This window comes from Corvus kubaryi, unplaced genomic scaffold (genome assembly GCF_017639235.1).
Source record: "Corvus kubaryi isolate FWS band 111438036 unplaced genomic scaffold, C.kubaryi_AGA036_p1.0 74, whole genome shotgun sequence".
Lineage (NCBI taxonomy): Eukaryota > Metazoa > Chordata > Aves > Passeriformes > Corvidae > Corvus > Corvus kubaryi.
In genome coordinates, this window is record NW_024582061.1 from 17,915,392 (window position 1) to 17,937,725 (window position 22,334).

General features: G+C 39.2%; 2 protein-coding genes across 4 annotated transcripts in view; both read right to left on the minus strand.

Annotated features, from left to right (window-relative positions):
• Window positions 1-3,866, minus strand: part of UBN2 (ubinuclein 2) — a 55,891-nt gene extending 52,025 nt beyond the window's left edge. Inside the window, exons 1-3 of the mRNA XM_042051027.1 lie at window positions 3,860-3,866; window positions 2,392-2,397; window positions 328-332 (exon numbers count right to left, since the gene is read on the minus strand). The gene's annotated coding sequence lies outside the window, so the exon portion shown is untranslated. The remainder of the gene's footprint in view (window positions 1-327; window positions 333-2,391; window positions 2,398-3,859) is intronic.
• TTC26 (tetratricopeptide repeat domain 26) overlaps window positions 1,659-22,334 on the minus strand; it is a 59,356-nt gene continuing 38,680 nt past the window's right edge. The window contains exons 15-19 of one of the 3 annotated variants that reach the window (XM_042051029.1): window positions 20,905-20,974; window positions 18,331-18,437; window positions 16,010-16,143; window positions 14,470-14,604; window positions 1,659-2,260 (exon numbers count right to left, since the gene is read on the minus strand). In XM_042051029.1, the coding sequence (XP_041906963.1) occupies window positions 14,493-14,604; window positions 16,010-16,143; window positions 18,331-18,437; window positions 20,905-20,974 (423 nt within the window). In that variant the 3' untranslated portion in view covers window positions 1,659-2,260; window positions 14,470-14,492. Of the gene's footprint in view, window positions 2,261-13,112; window positions 14,605-16,009; window positions 16,144-18,330; window positions 18,438-20,904; window positions 20,975-22,334 lie in introns of those variants that run through there. The other 2 variants (XM_042051028.1, XR_006020083.1) reach the window with 2 other exon arrangements.

Below are 22,334 nucleotides of genomic sequence, written 5' to 3' on the forward strand. Positions count from 1 at the left end.
CCCCCCGCCCGCCGTCCGCCGGCCCCCGCCTCACACGTTCGGTGACACCGCTCTCCGCGCTCCCTCCCACCGGCCCCGGCTCCTCCCTCTCCCTCCTCCCCGCTCCGCCGCCCGGTCGGAGCTACCCCTACGTTCTCCTCGCCGCCCCCGCCATCTTGGCGCCCCCCCACATAAATAGAGTAGCCCCGCAGCCCGCGCAGGCGCAGCCGGGCCCGCGTCGCTGCTGTTATTGCTCAGCTTCCCCCGGACGTCAGCGCGGCCGCCACCGCCCACACGCCGCGGGCGCCGGGCCCGCCCCCGGTTGCCGGGGCGATGCGCACGCCGAGCCCGCGGCCGTGGGGGCTGCGCAGCGCTCGTCCTCCCGGGGCAGCGTAGGGAGGCTGCGGGCCTGCTGAGGGGAAGGTCCGCTGAGGTCCCTAGAAGTCGGCGGCTGCGGGTCAATCACCAGAGAAAAGCCGCCCGTGCGGGGAGAGCGGCCGTTCCCAGCCGGAACGGCGCGGACGCACCGTGTCTCGGTGGCATCAGCCCACGCTGAGTGGAACAGCAAGAGGACATCGGAGTTTGACAAAACCGTGCCGTACGGGGTTGATCGCAGCCTGTTCCTACAGAACAGCAGCCACTGCCTGGGGTGCCGGTCTGCCCTGGGGGGACAGGGAGCTTGTTCAGCGGCCATGCCTGGTCTGTAGAGTACCAGCTCTGGCTGCAGGGAGCAGTTGTGGATTGTTGGAAAAGAGCTGTTAGAGAGAGAGGGGACAACGCAAGGAAGGCAGGGTTTGAGCAGCAGCGAGACTTCCCTCATGAGCAGGAGCTGCCTGCAAATACTGCAAGTGTTTCAGTCTGTCACCACCTACTTTGACAGACTGATGGCTGGTATTTCCAGATGGAAGCATGCCACCAAGGCAATGTGAAGTTTCAGGAAGCTTATGAACATCATGAGCATTGTATCCTCTAGCTTCATTGGAGCAGAGAAAAAGACATTACCATTTTTGGGGCATATTTTCAGTCTCAGAAATACTAGGTAGGAGTGGGTTTATTCTCCTTTAAAAAATGTACTCACGCAAAGCAAACAATTTACATCTGTCTATTATTTTGGATTGATGCCTTAAGAGGCCTCCTAGAAACAGAGACTAGACAGGAGTAAGGGAATAAAAGTAGGTATTTATTTGAAAGGCCTTCAAAGGTACGCCCTGGGGAGCTAGAGGCTACTGCCAAGATGGACCCCAAGATGGATGACAGGTCATGAGTTCTTCACACTTTTATAGGTTTGGTTCATTTGCATAGCAGGGTTAATTCTCCAATTAAAGCTTCAGTTTAATGATGTAATTTCCCCTCCGCTTTTCCCCCTTAGAGGCTCTTTGGTTTATACTTTTTGGGCCTAGGATGGTCTAGGTGTCCTTGAAGAGCAGGCCCGGAGAGGCTTTGTTATGTCTACCTAGCATGAGAGAGCAGATATTAACAGGCTACAAGAAACTTCAGAGTTACACACTAAGCAGTACAGAATTTGAAAAATATGAAAGTTAAAACCTAAGGCATCAGGATAATTATAACAGACTACTCTGTGCATCACATTACTCCACTTTTCAAATTGCATGCATCACTGTGCTTGATGTGTTCCTCTTGCATAGGAAGTCGTTTGACTTGACTTGTTAATTTCGTCTAGACTCCAGAGATCTGTGACACTAGAACAATGTTACTGAAAGTTATAACATAACTAACAGGGAATGGAGGGCATTCCAGAACACTGCTTGCAGCAGCCAAGTCACTGGAATGACTGACCTGATCTGAGAAATGTAAACTTTCCTTTTGAAGGTTGAAATTTTGTTGAGCTTTATAGTCTAAGGGACTTGTTTTATCTTAAAGCCTTGCATGTTGTGGTATGACTAGCAAGCTTGGTAGAGGTGGATGTATTCCTCAAATATGTTTTGACTTTCAGCATCATAATAATTCAGTCGTCGCACTTTTCTCCTGTTGAGAATTTCATACAGCTATCTGCTGATGCACATAATAGCCAATGTATTTCTGGATTCAAACTGAGTGAGCATCCCTAAGCTCCAGACCTGTGGACCCTGCCAGGAAGATTCTGATTCTCATCAAAGTTTCTGTGTCATCTATGCCATTAAATCCTGTGATGGTAAAAAGGGGCCTTTCCTCAGAAAAAGAGCAATTTATTGCACATTAAACAGAAATCTTATGTGGAAGTCACAGGCTCTTCTGCAGCTCTGCTGAACCTTGTTTTCGATTACCAGATGGGAGACCAGACCTTGAAATAAATACAAGAAGAATACAACAGGTAGTTTGTTCACAGATAATATATACTTCGATATATCCACGGAAAGTGATGAAGATAAGCTGTATTTTAAGTATCCATTGTAAAACTCCATTCTGTCTTTCAGTCCCCTAAGATACAGGGGACTATATTCAGAAGTAATCAATGGAGAGCAGGTACTCCACAAGAAAATTAGTTTTACAAGTATCTGAATCCAGTGCTTCATATTGTTTTTTAGTGTAGATACACCTGGAAGCACATCTTGGTCAGATTTTTAACATGCTTTTTAAGTAGGAAAAAAATAAGCTGGAAAGGAACAATAATCATCTGACCCATGGTAGGGTTACAGAGAAAACCAGAAGTAGTTCTTGGAAAGAGTTTCAGGTGGCCATTTGTTCTGAGATTGCAGACCTTGATATTAGAAGCAGCCTTTCACATCTAAGGTTACTATGAAATAGTAATTCATATGCCCTCTCTTCCTTTCTCCTAGGAGTTTAATTAGACAAAGAAACCCTCGTATTTCCGTATTATCTAACCCCTATGCATCTTGGCATGCACATCGTATTTTTATAAGGCTTAGCACTTGTTTATGCAACTAGACAAACAGTAGTTCTGGATCTTTGAATTTAAAGTGAAGTTTGCTCTGGATCTGAGCATCTGAACTAAATCAGAAAGAAACTTGGCAGCGGATCCAAGCATAGTAGTTACTGGAATATGTTAATGTTACATTTGGTCCAAGACATTAGAACCACTCTGTGGATACAATATTGCTGCTAGCAAGAATACTGTATCCACACCACTCGGAAAAGAAAACAACCAAATTCACTACATCGTAAGCTCTCAAGGAATTTGGTTTTGAATACACCAGAAGAGTTCCAGGCTTGTGCTATTTCAAACAGCTTCAAGAGGAGTTAGATTTGTAATTTATCCATCTTTTTTTTTCTGTTTTGCTACCTGTTTTGTTCTTTGGCATTTAAGCTCCATCCAGCAGGTATTGTTTGTACATAGTATAATGTGCTGCACTTGTCAGTGCAACACAAATAAAAACAATATAATTTCTATAAAGTAATTAGAGATGTTTTGTCAGTTACTGTGCTTTCTGTCAGGATATGGCCATGCTAAAATAGTCCAACATAGAATACAGATTCCTTCCCTTTGTATGTAGTCTGAAGGACACAGAAAGGTACATTAAGAGTTTAAAAAAAAAAGTAACAACTGCACAAAGAAAGTAATTTTGAGGTGATATTGAAACTGCTTTTTATTTCACTGATGAAAGCCAGTATGAGTAGATCAGACAAACTGGATGCTTGGAACTACAGCCACATCAGTGAGTGGCAATTTCTTGACCTGACTTTGTTTCAAATACAGAAAACAACACAGACAGACCAACATACCACAGAGGCCTCTACCTTAGTGCAGGTGGGATCCTCCTGCTCTGCTTTGGGCTGGCTTCTCTGTCTGTAGCACTCTCATCCTTTTGGGCTGTTACTGTTGGTTGTGGTAGTCAGCTGTACCCTGTTTCATTCAGACCAGCGCTTGCTGCTCTCCTGGACCTCATGGAAGCCACTGTGCAGCTTCCTCTGGGCTGGACACCCCACAGCAGCAGGCCCAGGGTCCCATCGGAAAACAGAGCTGTCCTTATTATCAGTAGTATCTGTCTCTGGGGAGCTTGCTTTCAGCTTCCAAGGCTATTATTTTATTTCCACGAGCTATAAGCCTGTTGTCCTTGGATGGGAATGCAGGAGAAAACATGTTCTGCTTGTATAATAATATTACACAATAAGCTTAGGTGACATGGGAAGGCAGCTTATTCTTTTCTTAAGGTGAGCACTGGGATCTACATTAGAGGCAGCAGCTGTAGTGCCAGCCAGGTCATAGCAGGGGTAGTCACATCTCCATTACTCAAAAGTCTCCAAGACACTTCTACCAGGTTTAGGCTTGGTTGGTTTTTGTTTTGTTGTAGGTTTTGTGTGTGTGGGTTTTGGTTTGGGGTTTTTTTTTGTGAGAATATCCTCATTTACCATCGGCTGCTTCCTCACTATATCCTTGGTTTCTTACGGTCCAAGCACACATCTTGTTGATCCTTGTGGTACTTTCACTGAAACTGCTGCCACAGCAGCTGCAACTTCCATTGCTGTGTCAGGAGATGATACAGCTGCAGGTAGGTTGGTGTTTGTGTAGCTTTTACTAGAACTGCTGCTGCATCACAAGAATCCACTGCACCAACAACATGGCTAGCATTGCTGGTTTTCTGTTTAATGAGGATTTCTGAATTCAAGGGTGCTTTTTTTTTTTTTAAACTTCTCTTCCCTCTTACAGCTTTACTAAATTGCGCCCTGCCAGATCCAGAATCAAAGAATAATATACCCACTCTTTCTTTCCAAAATGAAACACCAATGCCCTTCATACAACTTGGAAAACTGATTTATCTGCAGGATCCTTCCCCCTCATACTTTTATTACTGTTCTTTTAAGTAAAAATACTGTTTTCTGAAGAATATACCTCTAGCTTTCTCTCCTCAGGCACATGTACTTAAGAGCTGTTAGCAGCAGCTCTGCCACAGCCTTGAGAAGTCTGAAGAACACTTTTCAGTGAAGTAAACTGTTTGGAAGGACTGTAGGCAGGTAGAGAAATGCCAGATTCACTCTAGGAAGGCTGCGTGCATTAGCTTCAGGTAATTAGGATATCCTTTGACAGGGCAGTAATAATCATTTGTCACAATTTCAAGGCAGAGGAACTGTGATAATGAACTTTATCCCATACATTGGTATTTGCTCCCTGTGAACTGCTCAAACCTCATTTACTGGAGAATGTGAGCCTAAGAGAGACTTGGACTCCTCTCCAGAGCTTCAAGAAAAGCTTTGAACAAACCTGATGAAACGTGCAAGGTTTCAATGTCAATAGGAAGTTTTAAGAATGGCAACAATTTTTATGCAAAAAGTAGTTACTGCTCTTGTAACTGGAAATGCTTTTTACCCTTAGAAGTGGATTTAGGTGCATCTTTTGCTCACTTGCTGAGATGAGGAGTGGTCTTCCAACACCATGTTGTGTGCCAGGACAACATAAATGGCATGACTGTGTATCTTGGAGGTAGCTGATGAAAACAAAATGTTGGTTTTTATCTCATGTAAGCTAGAAATTAGGGCAAGTCTTCATGTGAAAGATGTAAAGGGATTTGCAGGAGGGGATGTGTCATGGTAGTGTGAGTTCCTCAACCAAAGGTGGGGGTGTTAGGGTATCTATAATCTGTGCTGTTCAGAAGAATTTTCCAATGAGAAATTTAAAGCTGACACAAGTGCTGAATGCCTGGTGATTTTTATGCCCTACAGAACATTGTAACATTCTTTAAGCTAATAAATAGCATAAGACTGTTGACTTAGAGGAATCTCAGAGAAAATTCAAAGCCTCAAGTGCTCTGTTTAGATGGAGTAGCAAGTTAGGAAGAAAAAGCAGTGAGAGAAAAAGGAAAGAAGAACTGCATCCTTGCCAAGGAAGAGCAAGCTGCTTGGAGAAGCTACTGTGGGAACATCTTTTGAGCCTGGAGAGAAGATGAAATATTAAGACATTAAACATCAGCTCTTAAATAGGTGCATTTACCAAGCAGAACACGGGTCATTTGTTCCTTTGGATAATGGTAGCTAAATCAATTGTAAATAACAAGATAAGAACACTTTTCTAGTTACATCTTATTTTTTAATAATTGTTTCTGCTTCTGGTGTCAAGATTTCTTGTCAGAGCAAACATGCAACTTTTATCTTTAAGCTTTCCTAATGTTAAGGGTGAACTCAGTTGGGTTTGACAAGTAAGCTGTAAATTTCTACAGTAGTAACGATTGCAGGTGGTGTGTGGACTGTCTTAAATGACATTAATTTGGGGGTGTCAGCCCCTGAGATGTTTTCTCTGCCAAGCAGTGAATCCCTAAGAAATTCCTCTTTGCAGGTTTAGTCTTTACTTTTCTAAGAAGGAAGAAAAAACAGAGGGGAAAAAAATTAGTTACCTTCTAAGTGATCACAAGAAAATTAAAGCCACTGAATTACCAAAGTAACAAGCAATAGGACAAGATAAAGTTCACCTCAAATTGCACCAAAGGGGGTTTCAATTGGGTATTAGGAAAAATTCTTCATCAAAAGGGTTGTCAAGCAATGAAACAGGCCACCCAGGAAAGTGGTTGAGTCACACTCCCTGGAGGTATTTAAGGGCCATGCAGATGTAGCATTTAGGGACATGGCTTAGCCAGGATACTTCTGAGTAAGTGATTGGATTCAACCTGAATGATTCAATGGTTCTTTAAAATAACCTTTTAGTTGAAATCCTGGATTTTTTTTTTTTGTAGATAAAAAGAATAGCAAGAAAGGTACATCAGAATTAAGCACAGAAGGGATTTTGTAGAGGTGTACCCAGTAATATGCACACACTAACACACACACACACACACACACACTTTTTTCATTAAAAATACAAGTATACAGAAAGGCAGCAGACTTCAATGAACTGGCAAAGAAAGATACTTTAAAGTATGGGATGCTTCTCTCCAGATGAAAAGCCTGTTCCATCAGGCCAGCACCCCTGGAGGCAGCCGAAGATTACCCGGCTGTCTGAAACTTTGGAGTCAGGTTATTGTCTTATCTCTGTATTGTTGTCTGCCGGTTTTATTCTCCCAGTAGTAATGAAAGCCACACAAGGATATGAGTCATGATTTCCTGTAGCTCTGCCACCCACCTGTAACACGAGTAAGGAGGACTACACGGGTAGGGAGTTCTCAGTTTCAATTGCAATTTCTACACTAAAAGCAGTAGTAATGCTGTTTAATGAGGTAAGAGAGTCTGGAAGTAATTCTCAGAAGTACAAAAGGTAATGTGCCACAGATTTGCTCTCGCTCAGGGTTTCTCTTGTGGATGCTGACCTAGGACAAGACAAACACTCTCGGTGTCCTTGAGAGCAGACTCAGGCAGACTGCTGGCTAGAGGAGCCTTGGTCACTTGCCATGGTGATATTTTCTAGTTTTTAGTGAAATATAAATATTGTAATAATCATAGGAAACTTATTTTTATTAAATACTGTAATATATTTGAAATTATTATAGTTACTGTTCAGGCAACAACTGTCAAGGAACGTTCATCCCCCGGTTCATTCAAGGAGAATTTCACGTAATACATATATGTAGATGGCAAAGCGACCTTCTAGAAGTTATAAAGACATACAACATAATATTTGGCTGTGACCTTGAAGAAATGTTTTTCTTTCTTGTTCCTCCTTTCACTTTCAGACTGATTTTACCAAAACTCTAATTTCCTAACCAGGTGTTTTAATGCCTCTCAGCACTTTGGAAACTGCTTCTACTTATATAAGTTCCACACATAGGTAAGTCACGTTATCACAGACAGCTGAGGGTGATCACATAAAGAAATTACCGCATTTTTAACATTCATACAAGCTTACGATCAGAATAGTCAGAAGAATACTTTGCATGTGCAGTTCAGCATTCTCATACTTCCATGATTTTATTTCCAAGCCAAATTGCCTTCAAAAAAGCAAAGCACATATTTATCACCGAGAATTAACTACATACTGAACTTGCAGATTCAACACAAAGCTGCTTTTCATTTGCCACAGCATTAAAAATAGCATCTGAAAAATTACATATGAAAACTGATTTTCCATACATGAATAATTTAAATAGACAAATGAAATTTTATAAAACTATTTTCTTTCCACCTCAAGTTGTATTTTGAGAAGACATATGAAGTGTGAAGTTTCTGAGCATATTAAAGCAAGTGTAGAATAGGAGCAATAGAAATGACAAATTTAAGAATAGAGAAGACACTACATACCAGAAATGCTTGTGAAAACAAGCTACATTTTCTGTATAAGTTCTATTTCAAATGTCATTTTTCTGACCTTAAAAGAATTACCCCTGACATTGGTAAGTAATAGTACAGTCTACTCTTATCTGAACACTCCCTCACTGTTTTAAGAGACTGAGTTATTCTTAGTGTCATGCTGATTTCTAGTCTTCCACAGTACTTAGCATTTTACAAATCTGAAAATATCTTGCCTTGAATGCCTGTGAAGTGGAGCAAGACAAGTCATGCTCAGAGGTGAGGAAGGGAAAAGTGGAAAACAGCAGTACTTTACCAGTAGTCTGGTAGTCCTGTAAGGCCCATCACATTAATGGGTAGATGGGAAGGGAAAATACTCTGTAGGGAACGAGAACGTGCAGAATGAAAAGTGGACACAGTGATGAAACCTGCTTGAGAATAACTGGCTAAACTGAGTGGGGAGTCTTGTAAAGCCTGCCTCAGAAATTACTTTGTTGTGACCAGAAAATAGCTCTTCTGCCTTTAAATGCTGGGGAAAACCACCATAATTTTATATAGACAGCTTCTCAGTTTGTTCAGTAATGACTAAGTTCAGCACATGTGGCATCATGAATAAGTCCGACAAAAGTAAGACTGAATTGGTAGAATGAAAACACTAGGATAATCACCGGTATGGGAATATACCAGGCAGTTTATGACTTGGTTTATCGGGTTTTGTAATTTAATTTTTGTAACATTTTCTTAGAGACAGCTTTCACTCACGGATTCATGAGATACAATGACATCATGTGATATGAGTTAATTTACCAGTTCTGCAAAGTAGGATATTGAGTTTTGTCATGTAGTGGCTCCCCATGTAATGACCTCACCCATTAATGTAAGGCAAGAAAAAGACTTTGAGTAGCTTTAGAGTAGACAGGCATAATGATCCCATCATGCTTAAGAAGGACAAAATCATCAAAGAAAATTGTAGCTGTTACAATGAGCAATGCAGCTGTTGGAATCTGAGCATGGTTCTTTTTTACATGATGTAAACAATGTCAACATTATTACATGTAATCTTAAAATGTTACCTTATATAATTCTGCACTGCTGTGTGTTTTTTCACGGAACTGACCACACGGAAGTTGCTTACAGTGATCAAGGAGCAGATGGTGGAGTCTAAGGCTCATCAATCATCTCCAGTTAAGGACCAGCTTAAAGTGTGCTTTAAGGACTGCAAAAAACTCAGTGCAATTCCTAGGTTCATGGAAGTGCAATTCAGACACAACAGCATACATAGTATCCAACTTTTTAGTTCGCTTCGGCTGTATCTGAGAATCGAACTCTCAGACAGCGTATTTCCTGTTCAAATAACTGTAGACCCAGGGTCTTGAAGATGTAATGTAAAAAACATATTAAAGACCATTATTTATTTTACTGGATTATTTTAAAATCTCCTGAAGAATTACTAAGAATAATACAATGTGGAGCAACTAAGCACAATTCTATGTCTAAGCATGAATTGAAACAGAAATTCTTCTTTTTATTTGAAGAATACACCGTGTCTTCTCAAAAGTTGCAGCTCTTACTAAATATAGACATTACTTTTATTTTTAAATCTTTAAATAGATGCTAGTGTAATTCATCAATTAAGCAAGACCTAGAAGGAATTTAGGAGCTGTCCCTTGCCCAGAGATGTGAAATGCCTGCTTTATTTGTTCCAAATGAAAGTTTAAACTCTACAAAGTCAAAGGTAACCTTTCAGTGTGTGGCTAAATGTGATTACAGGGCCAAAACCAGAGTTGTTTCAAATTCTGCAAAAGGACTTGAGCAACTGGACTCTATCAGTCTCTCTGGGATGCTATTAGGCTCATCTAATAAAGAATGAAGTATCTCCTATGACATGGATCTTTTACAAGTTTAGCTGAATATAACAATACTGCAGTTCCTACTGATGTCATATACCTAATTTGAAGAATAGCATAATAGAGTAACTAATGTTAAATAAGTTGAGAATGACAAATGATGAAAAGCAGCCATCAGTCACCAATAACAATGTTTTGGGGATCCTGGAAGTATGGAGGATCCAAAAGACCCCTTTTGACCCAGATACAGCTGCAAAACAGCACTAATAGCTACAGAGAAACAGACTAGTAATTAGTGGGGTAAGATAGTAATGCAGAGTCATCTGCATAAGCTGGAAAACGAAGCCAATCTGAACCAAATGTATTTTTGTAGAACAAAAGGTAGACCGTCTCTTCCAAAGGATAGAATGTATTCTGGAAAATACCAGTTCTGGAAAAACCCTAGATGTCATGTCACAGTCAAGAACCAGTTTAATGCAAGGTTCCCCTGTGATAATATGGCAAAAAGGGTGAATGTAGTCTTTGAGTACCCATGAAGGAGAACAGCAAACAGCACTATGGAGAAGCATGTTTCAATGTTATATACAGTGATAAATTATGCCCAGTGCTAAACAGCCACGTTTTCAAAAAAAATCTGTTGACAAACTAACTGCCAGTTTTCCAGTCTGCAAAACACCTTTACAAGGGAAGCTGTCTTTCATACAAACAGGAATTGACTTGCTGCACTTTATGCATACCTAAACATGAAAAAAAACCCCAAAGCACCCAAAGAAAACCACCAAAAAACCAAACCAAACCAAAGAATGCCAGGCTTTAGTGGCTAACAGCAATGATGAACACGGGAAGAATTAATTTTAGAAGAGGCTAAACAAGTTAAATTTAGAATTAAGATAAAATTTCTAAAAGAGCAAATGTGATTTAACCATTTGAATAAATTGCAAAATAAAACTATGGATTTTTCATTATCCAGTCTTCAAATTAGGACTCTTAAGTTTTTCTGGCAAATGTTTTATGGTAAGTCAAGTTAGCTACTGGATTCAACACTGGTGAAATCTACCATCTTGCTCTATATAATGTCAGGTCAGGTTATCTAGCAGTTGATTAATGACTTGATTTTAAGGTTACTGGTAACACTTTCATGCAATGAATAGATTGAAAGGGAAGAGGGAAATCTGGAAATGAAACTTCAAAAAAAGTGAGTGGAAGTTACTTCTGGAGATAATACAGAGGAAAAATGGTAAAAGAGTAAACCAGTGGGCAAAATCTAGACGTTTTCTTCAATGTATGTGTAGCTCCCATATAGTGAAGCTACACGTAGCAACAGCCATATAGGTAATTGTTTGTGTCTGAGTACCTAATAGCCAAGTTCCCCATTCACGCTTCGACAGCTCTCTTACGACAATCAATGCACCACCTTCAAGCTGAGGGAACCACATAAACCTAAAGGCCTGCTACAGTCCAGAGCTGGAATGTGACATGACTTTTCTCTCACAGTGAACTTGCTACCTCCAGTTTAATTCACTTAGATGTTACTGTCAAGCTGTTGTTCAGGTATTAACAAGTTTAATTCAAGGCTGACTTTCTTATCCATCAGGAATGGGTCAGCACCCAATTAAAAGCAGTTACACACTGTTTGGGGCTTGCCTTTCTCTGCTAGTCACTATTAATGCTATGATTGCTGGCACAATGCCTTCTGTGCATTCTCTGTAGCTTATTTTTCCAGAATCAGATGCTTATTCAGAGTATAAGAATTAACTGTAATTTCCATACTCTTCCTTGAAATTATAATGATGCAGCAATTGCTTTCTGCCGTAGTCTTCCTTCTACTACATTATCCGAAATGCCACTGTTTCAATTGTACACTCACTTGCTCTTGACTCAATACATTTACCCACTTCCCTGACTCTGCACATGCATTCTTCACTGACTGCTTGTTCTAATAGGTCATTTTTCTTGTTTTCCTCCACACCTACCTTCACTCCTAAACATCCTATTTAGAGTACCCTGACTCTTTAAATTTCCACAGTTTAGGGAAATATGGAAATGGACAGAGATAAAATTTTATCTATTCTTTACTACCTTTCATTTCTGTATCAGCTAAGGCAACTTCTCATCTCTATTCTTTGAATATGACCTCAGATTAAACAATGGAACACACATTCTAGATGTATTTCTAAGATAAAATAAACACCAGTATTTCAGTACTTTTCTTGTTCTGCATTTTAATAGTACCTACATATCAGTTCTATTACCAAGACCTAAATGCTAAGACAGTATGTAAAATACCTTATTTCATCACTGCTCAAGGCAAAGCCCTGCAGTCCCCTGTTATATCTCAAATGATAAAAGCTTTATTACCAGTCAATAAAATGCACTGTGCTAAACCCCATGTTATTTAGCGTATCATTATGACATTATGGCTACAGTAAATAAAGGTGAGGTTTTAAAAAACTTCTTCACTGGTCACAGACGAGAATTTAAAATTGGCCCTCAAGTTCTTATGCTGCAGTAATCACACTTATTTCAGAAGATTCAACCAACAGGTAAAATGGTCTGTAGTGGATTTGGATGCTCTGCAGCTGTCCTGCAGGTTAATCTTCAATAAAGGGAGTAATTAGATGCATTTAACATCTGCTACAAAGCCACCAACATGATTTTTTGAAGCTTTGTACCAAGATTCATAATTGTATTCCCAATCTGTTTCCAAGTGAGTTAAACTGAGATGGAAAAGAAAAATGCCATTTACAAGTGAAAAGTGTTTTGTAGCTGCTTTCAGTGAAAATACTGCTCCTTTCACACCTCTTTTGAATGAGTGCAACATTGCCCCTGCTGAAAGGCTCATTGTTGCTAGTGTGATGGATCAGTTTCTAGATATAAATGCAAGTAACCACAACCATCAATGTACTTGTAGACACCTGAATGATGATACCCACATTTTTTGCTTAAAGCAGTAAAACCAGACACATTATATGGCAGAAAGGTGTGCATGTTTGATATATACCCAGCTGCCTTAGTTTCAGCAACCTACCATAAGATCAGGACCAAGGCCATTGGCTTGCCTTTGACTGATTAATGAACATGCACTTAACCAGCCACAAACCTGCCCTCTTCCACAGCAAAATGAATACACTACTTCAACTTCTGCAGTATGAAACAACACAGACCAATGAGACATTCAACTGTAGATTCAAATAAGAGCTTTAATCAGTGTGCAGACAGTAGAGAAGATGGTGTTCTGAATTCCCCTCAAAAGATAAAAAAATACTCCTTAAGTATTTTACAAATCTATAAAATATAAAGTTTCCTGTTACAAATAATATACAGATGTTTTTTACTACAAATGTGCAACACATTTTTATGTCACGACTGTTGCCTTCTCTTAGAATCATGTATTCCCTGAACTGTTCTCCTTAAAAAAACAGGAGAGTATAATAAATCCAAAAGTATAATGAATATATTGCTCATGACAGTGGTAAATGCTGAAGAAAATTATTCAAAAGATCTTTTTATCCATCAGATTGCTAAACTAAATAGATTTCTCATGTGAACTATATTAACATGAATAAATTTTTTTTGAGTGTTAAATTTCAAAGCGAGATTGAAAAACACAGTCTCCATGCTCTGAAAAAGATGATAAGAGAGAAAACAATCCTTACAGACAAAAAAACCCCCACCCAAATTAAGGTATTGGTAATCGAAATGCATCCAGAAAAGGATACTCCTCAGAATATGGTTTGTATTTTACCCTAGACAGGTAATCTATAGAAGTCCTAATGGAGAGACTTTTCACAAGGACGAGAGGGAATGGTTTCAGATTGAGAGTAGGTTTAGCTTAGGTATCAGGAAGAAATTCTTTACTATGAGAGTGGTGAGGCACTGGAACAAGTTATCCAGAGCAGCTGTGGATGGCCCATCCCTTGAAGTGTTTAAGGCCAGGTTGGATGAAGCTCTGAGCAACTTGAGCAGATCTGAGTGTACCTGCCCATGGCAGATTGGAACTAGATGATCTTTAAAGTCCCTTCCAACCCAAGCCATTTTATGACTACATGATTTTATGTTACATATTTTGTATTATCTGGTACCATAGTGCCTAGCAGTATCACTGTCACCATCTCTATTTGCCACATTTCATCACTTGCTGAAGTAGGCTTGTCTCAGTCACATAACAAATGATTCTTCTCCAGAGGCCAGAAGGCTTGCTGGAAAAAAACCCCCACCATGCAGTTCAGTAACTCTTGTGGAGGAATCTGGGGAACATTTGAGGAGCACTTTGATTTTGTGGACAGTTGAAATTACTATTGAAAAAATGAAACTTTGAGGAACAGAGTAGTGCAACAGAAAAAGCACCAATAAAGTTTTAACTAAAAAACCAAAACCCACCAACTTGCTGAATGTTTTGAATCTCACTGCAAGACACTATTCCTCAGCTGGGTCAACCTGCTTGAATGTCTAAAGTCCTGCAAGGAAGGAGATACCCAGAAGGCATAGGAGAAACCAAGACCCTTGTCTTGCAGCCAGACATACAGTAGCAACTGACCTGGTTCATTTTGTGACACTGACTTAAACAGGGACTCTGTTCTCCTTGGCCCACTTTTTCATGATGCGAACAATGTATTCTACTTGAGAATTACCAGTGCTCTTCAGAAGGTCCAGTACTTCCCGTAGAGTATCTCTACAAAGGTGAAAAGCAAAGATTTAAGTGAGGGTTAGACCAAATTGATACCAAAAAGTGCTCACATCAAACTATTTCACAAAACATGGTCCTCTGAGACAGAGAGGTCCATTCATCTGCAGTGCCGGAACTCGTTAAAATGCACACTAGATGCAATCCCAGAGACAAAAAAGCAGCCAATGAAAATGTCTTGTGTACAGCTGTAAAGAAATTATAAGTTAAAAAAAACCCAAACCAGCAAAATGTAATTAGTTTTGTGTATGCATATGTGTGTATTTATATATATAACCTCACTCTTGCAAAATAATTCCCCAGAGCAACCAAAACTTAAAAAAAAATCTTTAATGTTATTTGCTAGTCTTTAGTATGGCAACATCTAGCTTAATGCTGCCAAAGCATGTTACACATAACACAATACACAAATACAATACACATAAACACAAATAACATGGAAATCAACATTCCTAATGGGATAAACCTATTATTATTAAACCTATATAAATCCTGCCGCTGTTTGCCAGCTAGTTTACAGTAAGAGCTTAATTGTACATTTTGAAAAACAGGCAAGCTATGTGTATTTTTCTGCATCTGCTGCAGTGATTGCTAAAAGGACACTTGAAAGTTATAGTAGTTAATGAGATTATTCCAGCAGAGAAGTCAATAGAAGGAAGGTGTAAAAGCCAAGATACACACCTACCAGTCATGTAGGAAACAGCAACTTTGGCCAGAGGACAACGGCCATCTGGCACCACAGCAGAATATTCCCAAGGGAGCAGTTCTTAAATACAGCTTCACTACTCTCTCTCATTCCCCCATCCAGTGAAATGGGCCGAAAACAAAACTATCAGTAACACAGATGATTTCCTTTAAGCTTTCACCAAAAAAGTGTATTTGTCTGAGATGGTCAGTGTCTTCAGAAAGCAAATTTTAATGAAAACACAGTCTCGTCTACTCACTGTTTAGAGAAATCATGTCCTCTCTACAGTGTTGAGTAAATGTTTTCTTAGTTCTGTTCTATGCACCTTAAAATGTCATGTGATAATTTTCCACTCTTACACCATCCACATGAAACGAGGTTGTTTTCCCCCAGTTCATGAACATACTACTACATTTATAACCTAGCTTTTCCTAGTATGATGACTAATGTATTTTGGTATTTTATAGTCCATAGCACTTGCTGGTAAGTTACTCTCCACCATATATTCTATAACTGTTGGTGTGGAAGATACACTTCAAGTTGAAGACTGCATATGGAGCCTCTCGACAGAGTGTCTATTCTCTGAAAGGTCAATAAAAAAATGGAAGATGATATGTAGTCCTAAAGCTGAGATTATGATTCTGGCTTACAGCTAGCTGAAAATAGGAAAAGAGCAGAATAAATTCAGATACAACACAGAATACTCACTTTGCTTCTCGGCCAGCTAGGATCATTTGAAATACACCCACACAAGCACCTCTCTTGCCTTCCCAGTATTCAGGATTATTGTCCAGTCTCTCCAGAATATCAAACGCTTTGGCCGCATAGTAAAACTGACGCATCTGCACAGAAAGTGAAACATTATTCCTGACCACCTTTCAGAAGGGGATTAAAAACACTGAGCTCAGTTTTCTGAAATCAGCAGCAGGTTGTAGAAGCAATGTGCATTTTCCTGTTTTTCTGCAGGCAGCAAGTGACACAGAACAGGGACATTTCAGTTGGGGAAATGGGGAAACAGGTGGTATTATAACACCTTTTTTTTGAGTTGCCCTTATCTAGTGTTGTACCAACTATACCAAAGCCCTTGACAGAGTATCAACCTCAAACTAGTCCAGACGTTTGAAAATGAAACCACATTTCCTCATGCAGACATGGTCACACATTTGTTTATGTAATGGGTTCAACTTTTTATTTTTTTTCCTTCACTGTTACAGTACAGTACAGTACAAAAGAAGATTCAGTGACTCTATAACCCAAAATTTTCCTTAGCATAGGAAAATCCAGTGTATACCCTATCTTTTCTGCCTTAGGTTCTCTACTTGTAATCGGGAACCAGAAGCAAGTTGCTTGGCAACAGTCAATGCAAAAGGAGTGACCAGATTAACTGTGGCTTTTGAAGTCAGTATATCTCATGTGGGCTGTATGAGTGTTCTCCACTTGAGCAAGCCTGAATAACAATGTTGTTTGTAACTAGCATCTTCCCACGAGAGAGGACAGAAGGTAAACTGAGCACAACCTCCCATCCTTTGGTAGCTGGAAGCCTGCAGAGAAAAAAGTGCAGCCTGTGGGAGCTACATTTGGAAACCTTAGTCAGAGAAACACTGGTACTACAGGATGAGTAATAATTCTCTTTTTTTCACATAAATGTTGATTTTAACCACTGGTGACTAACAAACACTTAAATGGATGGGAATAAGGATAGTGAGTAAGAACAGTATCAGATGTGTCAGCTAAAAGGAAAAATTTGAACACTGATCTATCCAAATTAGTATCTGATCTAGTTCCATTAAGCAGGTACAGGTTTAATATCCTTCTATCTGACATAAAAGTAGGAAATGCTTCACCCCAAGTCATGTGCTGCTCCCCATATGGACAAGATGGGCAACTGCATAAAAAGGATCAAGAAATTAGGATGAAATCCTGCATGCCAGCTTCCTCACTGAACAACTTGTATCAGCACAGCAATGAGGCATCCAGCTACACCAAGTCTCAGGACACTGTTGACCTTGTTCCATCCATGCTCATTGTGTTTTTTGTCGAGCAAAGCCTAATGCAACTGCTTTCTTAAGCTACATCTCTGGTGCTGTCTGTGGACCTCCAATACAATGTAGTGTTTCAGAAACAATTGAAGAATGCTACATAAAATCAAACAACATGGACCTTGCCATTTCGTGCAAGAGGTACGAACAGCTGCTAGTGTAGAAAGACAAATTATAATACTAAAGTAACAATTTTGGAGCAGTCATTTATGGCCATATGTAGACACATAATTAGGCTGCAAAATTCAGTTCTATAAATCCAGTTTTTAAGAGCTCTAGATAAATCCAAAATGTGGAGCTGCTTCTCCTCATCAGGACAAGAAGGTTTTGAGAAGAATTTAGACAAAGCAATCAACTGATTTAAGTGAGATTTTAAATGATCTAGAGAGAGATTTTACATGAGGTCTGATTGTCAAGTTGCTTTCACAAATTGCATCTATGGGAAACACCAGAGGCATAGCCACTTGCTTGAGCAACTAGACTCTTAGGGTGAGATGGTAACTGAGTACTTGAAAGATGTACAAGAGATAATTCTTTCAGTTTTAGAATAATGCTTTTGAGATCACAAGGAGTATCTCCCATTCCCATTACAAGCTTTAAGGAAAACATAATACGGTCCCGACTTAAAAAAAAAATAGCGGCACAAGGCATCTTGCTGAATCTATGCTAGATTTTTTTCCTTACAAGTTTTTTGTCATTTCTACCCATAATGAATCCCTAGTAGGAGAAGAAACTGTTATCATTCTTGATAGCTCAAGCATGCAGTAATTTACCAATGTTTTAATCGATGGGTTCTCTACCAAAAAGGCCTGTAGGTTAAAATACTGACTAATCCTTGCCAACTCATTCATATTATTAGACATCCTGCTGTTATAAAAGAAGTTCACTAGTCATGACAATGATAAAAGTATCCAAAGTATCCAAAAAATGACTGTTGGTACAATCACTGAATTAACAAGTCATACACCAAGCTCTAAAGAGAAAACTCACTTTGTAACAATCATTTGCAATGAGCTGCAAAAGGTTAAAGGAGTCCCCTGAGGTCTCCATCTTCAGATAGAGCTTCCAGGCCAGCTGTGGTTTCTTATTCATAATATCTGCAATAACAAGAAAAAGCTGGAATTGTGAAAAGAATATGCCACACACAATATTCAGTGGCAGGTGGAACAGATATTCCTGTACTTCTTTGTTTAATGTAAATGCATGCCTCAGCCATGAGCATGAGGCTGGGAAGGGAAACTTCTCCTTATCTTCTGTCTTACTAGTGGTAACAGCCAATTCAGCAGAGAATACCAATGTCAAAAGGAATAATTATGGTGTTTACATCTTAATTTATATTTCACAGATAAGCAATAAGAGCAACTCTCATGATTTCAGATGTGATTAAGGAACAGAATGGAAAGCATCAGAGGAGCTTTTTATGCAGGACAATTAACTATGGCAATCCATTTAGATGGTAAGATTTAGGACTGTGTGTTCTTACACACAAAAGAACTTAATTGGCACCAAACTTAGGTCTTTAATACTTGGTGCCCATGTCAGTCTAAACACTCAATTCCCATGATTCATAACAAATCAAAAGGAGTGGGCAGAGGTTGAAGCCCCTCCAATCATAACAAAACTTATCATTACACATTTAGTAGAAAAAATGTTTCTAAATTCCTGAGATCCTGTGCTGGTTTTAAATTTGCATATATGACTAGAATTTTTCATTGGTCTTTAACCATCTGGTTAACCATTGGTGTTTAAACATCATTGCTACACACAATTAGAAATAAATGAATCTGAATCTTCCATCTCGATGAGTAGAAATTCTACTAGGGTGTTTAAACACGAAGGTTCTATTTCCTGGCGATAAGAAGCCATTCTCTTGAATCTGAGGTTGGTATTTGTAATTCCAGGCTCATTCAAACAGTGGGAGAGAAGAAAATTAAATTAAGTTTTCCTTTCTTTTTCAAGCCTTAACAGCTGTTCAGAGAGTACCTGGCTATTCACACATGGATGAGTCTTGCGCTTTTTCAAAAAAGGGACTGTTTAGCTTGTTATATTTGTGCCCACTGTGTCTATACTTATGTTGCAGGTAGAATGGGTGGTAATCAACAATAAACATGTAACACCAAATCACAGAATTTATAGACACTTCTCATTTAGAAGGCAGCAAGACATCAAATTGGATTTATCTCTCATCAGCTTGAGATACCATATACAGTGGTAAACAGCCAGTTCTCAATTTCCAACACCAATCTATCTACCTAGAGCAATGCAGTTCTGTGCTAATCCAATGGTTTTTTACGTTCTCTTCAAGAAGAATTTGGTAGGAATAGTACTATAATACTAAACAAAAAATTACATTCTGTCATGCAGAAAAAGATGCACCTCTGGTACTTTTTGCCCCTCGGAAATATTTCAGCATTGAATTGTTTATGACTCAATCCCTAATTGTACTCTGACATTAATGTATCATAATGTGATCTGTTAGTAATTTACATACTTGACACAAAAAGATAACTATATTCATCATTCCCATAAAAAATTCAAATAAAACATTCATATCTAAACCACTCAAACAGAATCAGGTACTGCAGCTTAAAGAAAAAGGAAATAAACTGACACATCCTAAAACAGAGTCATAGATAGGCATCCCTATGTGTGATGTGCCTGTCTGGAAAGACCATGTTAGGAGATGTTTACTGTATCTGCAATATGGCATAACATCCCAAAGCATACATATTTGCATTCCAGGTATAACTGCTGAAAATGGTTTGATAAGAAAACACTTTTGCATAGAGGCACTGTAAGGAAAACGAATTAGCCTGGGGAGTCTCAGACTTGAGTCCTTAGAAAAGCCCACTTCTATACTATTTTGTATATGGCACTGCAGCTGTCTCTGTACTGAGGTGTACTCTGCAGTGTTTTAAAAACTGGTTCAGAAAAAGTAAATAAGATTTGCTAGAGAGCACTAAACACAGCAAAAGTTTCCTGGCTTCAAGGAAATTCAAGGAAAGAACTCTTCTAAGAGTTTTCAGAAGAAAAAAACATGCTGGAGATTATAAAGGATATCCCTCAGACACAGGAGTTTGGACAACATGTAGAGTAACATGGTAGGAAGAAAAATACCATGTATGCTTGCCTGATTCTTCTCTTCCCTAGACATCTGACACTGGCTAACCTTGGAGGCAGACAGACCCTTGAGCCTGACCCAGTATGAATGCTTCTATTTTGTGTTTTACTCTGAACATTTTAGAGTTGTAACTCAGTCTTTTAAAACAGAAAGTCTTCACTCAAGCAATTGAGTAGACAATTGAGAAGAAAAAGGGTCACTGGTCAGGACAAAGCTGCATTGACAATACTGTAAAGCAGTGCACTGAAGCAGTAATTGCTTATAAAACCCAGATGTATGAAAGGTGCAATAACCACCCACACTATAACTAGTGCAATCAGCTTTTCACTTTCATAGTCCTGAATCCACCTACAACATTAAATTCAATTAGGAAAGTGGATTGCCAAGACTGACGCAATAGAGGAAGATCTGTATTCTGCAATGTTGAGAGTAAAGTGACTCACAGCAGCGAGCCAGCCAGCTAAGGTAAACAAAATCACTTTTTATCTTCTCGCTCTGGATCAAAAGGAACACCTGCAGGAAGAAGGAAAATAAAAGATTATACATGCATGTACTTTTAAACAAACAGAAGGCAAACGTTCCTCATTTCAACACACAGATAAGGTTTAAGTCACACAAACAACTGTTCATGAGAAGAGTTTGGGTATGCAAGTGCAGTGTAGGGGCATCCCTCTGTGTGGAGTAGGTGGAGGATTCACACAGTGCCCTGTTTGTCAAGGGACTTGTGCAGCTTCAGAACACCAAGCTGTGCAGAGGGTGCGGCCTGCCCTGAACAAGCACCAGTGGGCGGCCATGCAACACAAACAGCACAAAGGAACACTGGGCCTGTGGGAAAAGCTATTTGGAATGTGTTTGTTTAGAAAGCAATGCAAGCAATTACATTAGCATCTTCTTGAAATACCAGAAGTTTCTCATACAGATGAGACTTTCCTCCCATACATGTCAGAGATCATTCCAGGTGTGCAATAAGCCATTTCTAACCATTTCAGTTTCAGTAAGGCTCTGAGGCAAAGCACTCATCTTTTGTACCTTACTGTACAAATACAGGTTTGCTCCATTCTACATAAAAAGGGTTGTGTGTGGGAAGTTATACATTTTAAAATGTACTCTGGCTTTGCTCAAAGAAAAAAAGCTATTTATGCCTCTCTCAAGTATATTTGTAACTATATGGGATGCTACTGGCAATAATCAAATACCTTTATAGGAATAGATGTATGTACTGGAACAGTGAGTTACACAAATTACAGACATTTGTACTGCTTAAACATTGCTGATCCCCTAATTTGGGGGGGGGGGGAGAAGAAGGAGTAATAGGGAAGAAACAAAAAGAAAGCAGTGTTATCACTGTAAGTAGCACTTTATCATACATTTTATTTTATTATGTCCAGGGAGGTATGCTTTAAAATAACTTAGCAAGTGCTGTATGTAGATGTTTTACATGTTTATGAGACACTGGGGAAGGCTGATCTTTGTATGGAATTGTCATCACAACCCAAGATCAGACACGAGGCCAGATAAATCAATGTAATGACATAATTCTGGTATTTAAATGCATCACCTATATAACACAAGTTTCTATAGAACAACTTCTAAAAACATAAGAGGAAAAATGTAGATTAACAGCAGTTTACAGCTTTGTGTTTCTTTGTTGCCTAGTTGCTGCTAAAACTTACAGAATTATCATTTTTATGGAATTTCAGGAATCAGCATAGCCTGCTAATATAGTCTTGAAAGATTTTCATGAGGCTAAGTGAATTGAAAGCTTGTTGAATTGAAATATATATCCATTTTCCTTCAGTCTTGGATGTTTTTCTTAAAGAGAGATGCAATTTTGGGTCACAGAAATTAAGGGGTAAGGGTGCTGGATGGGAGG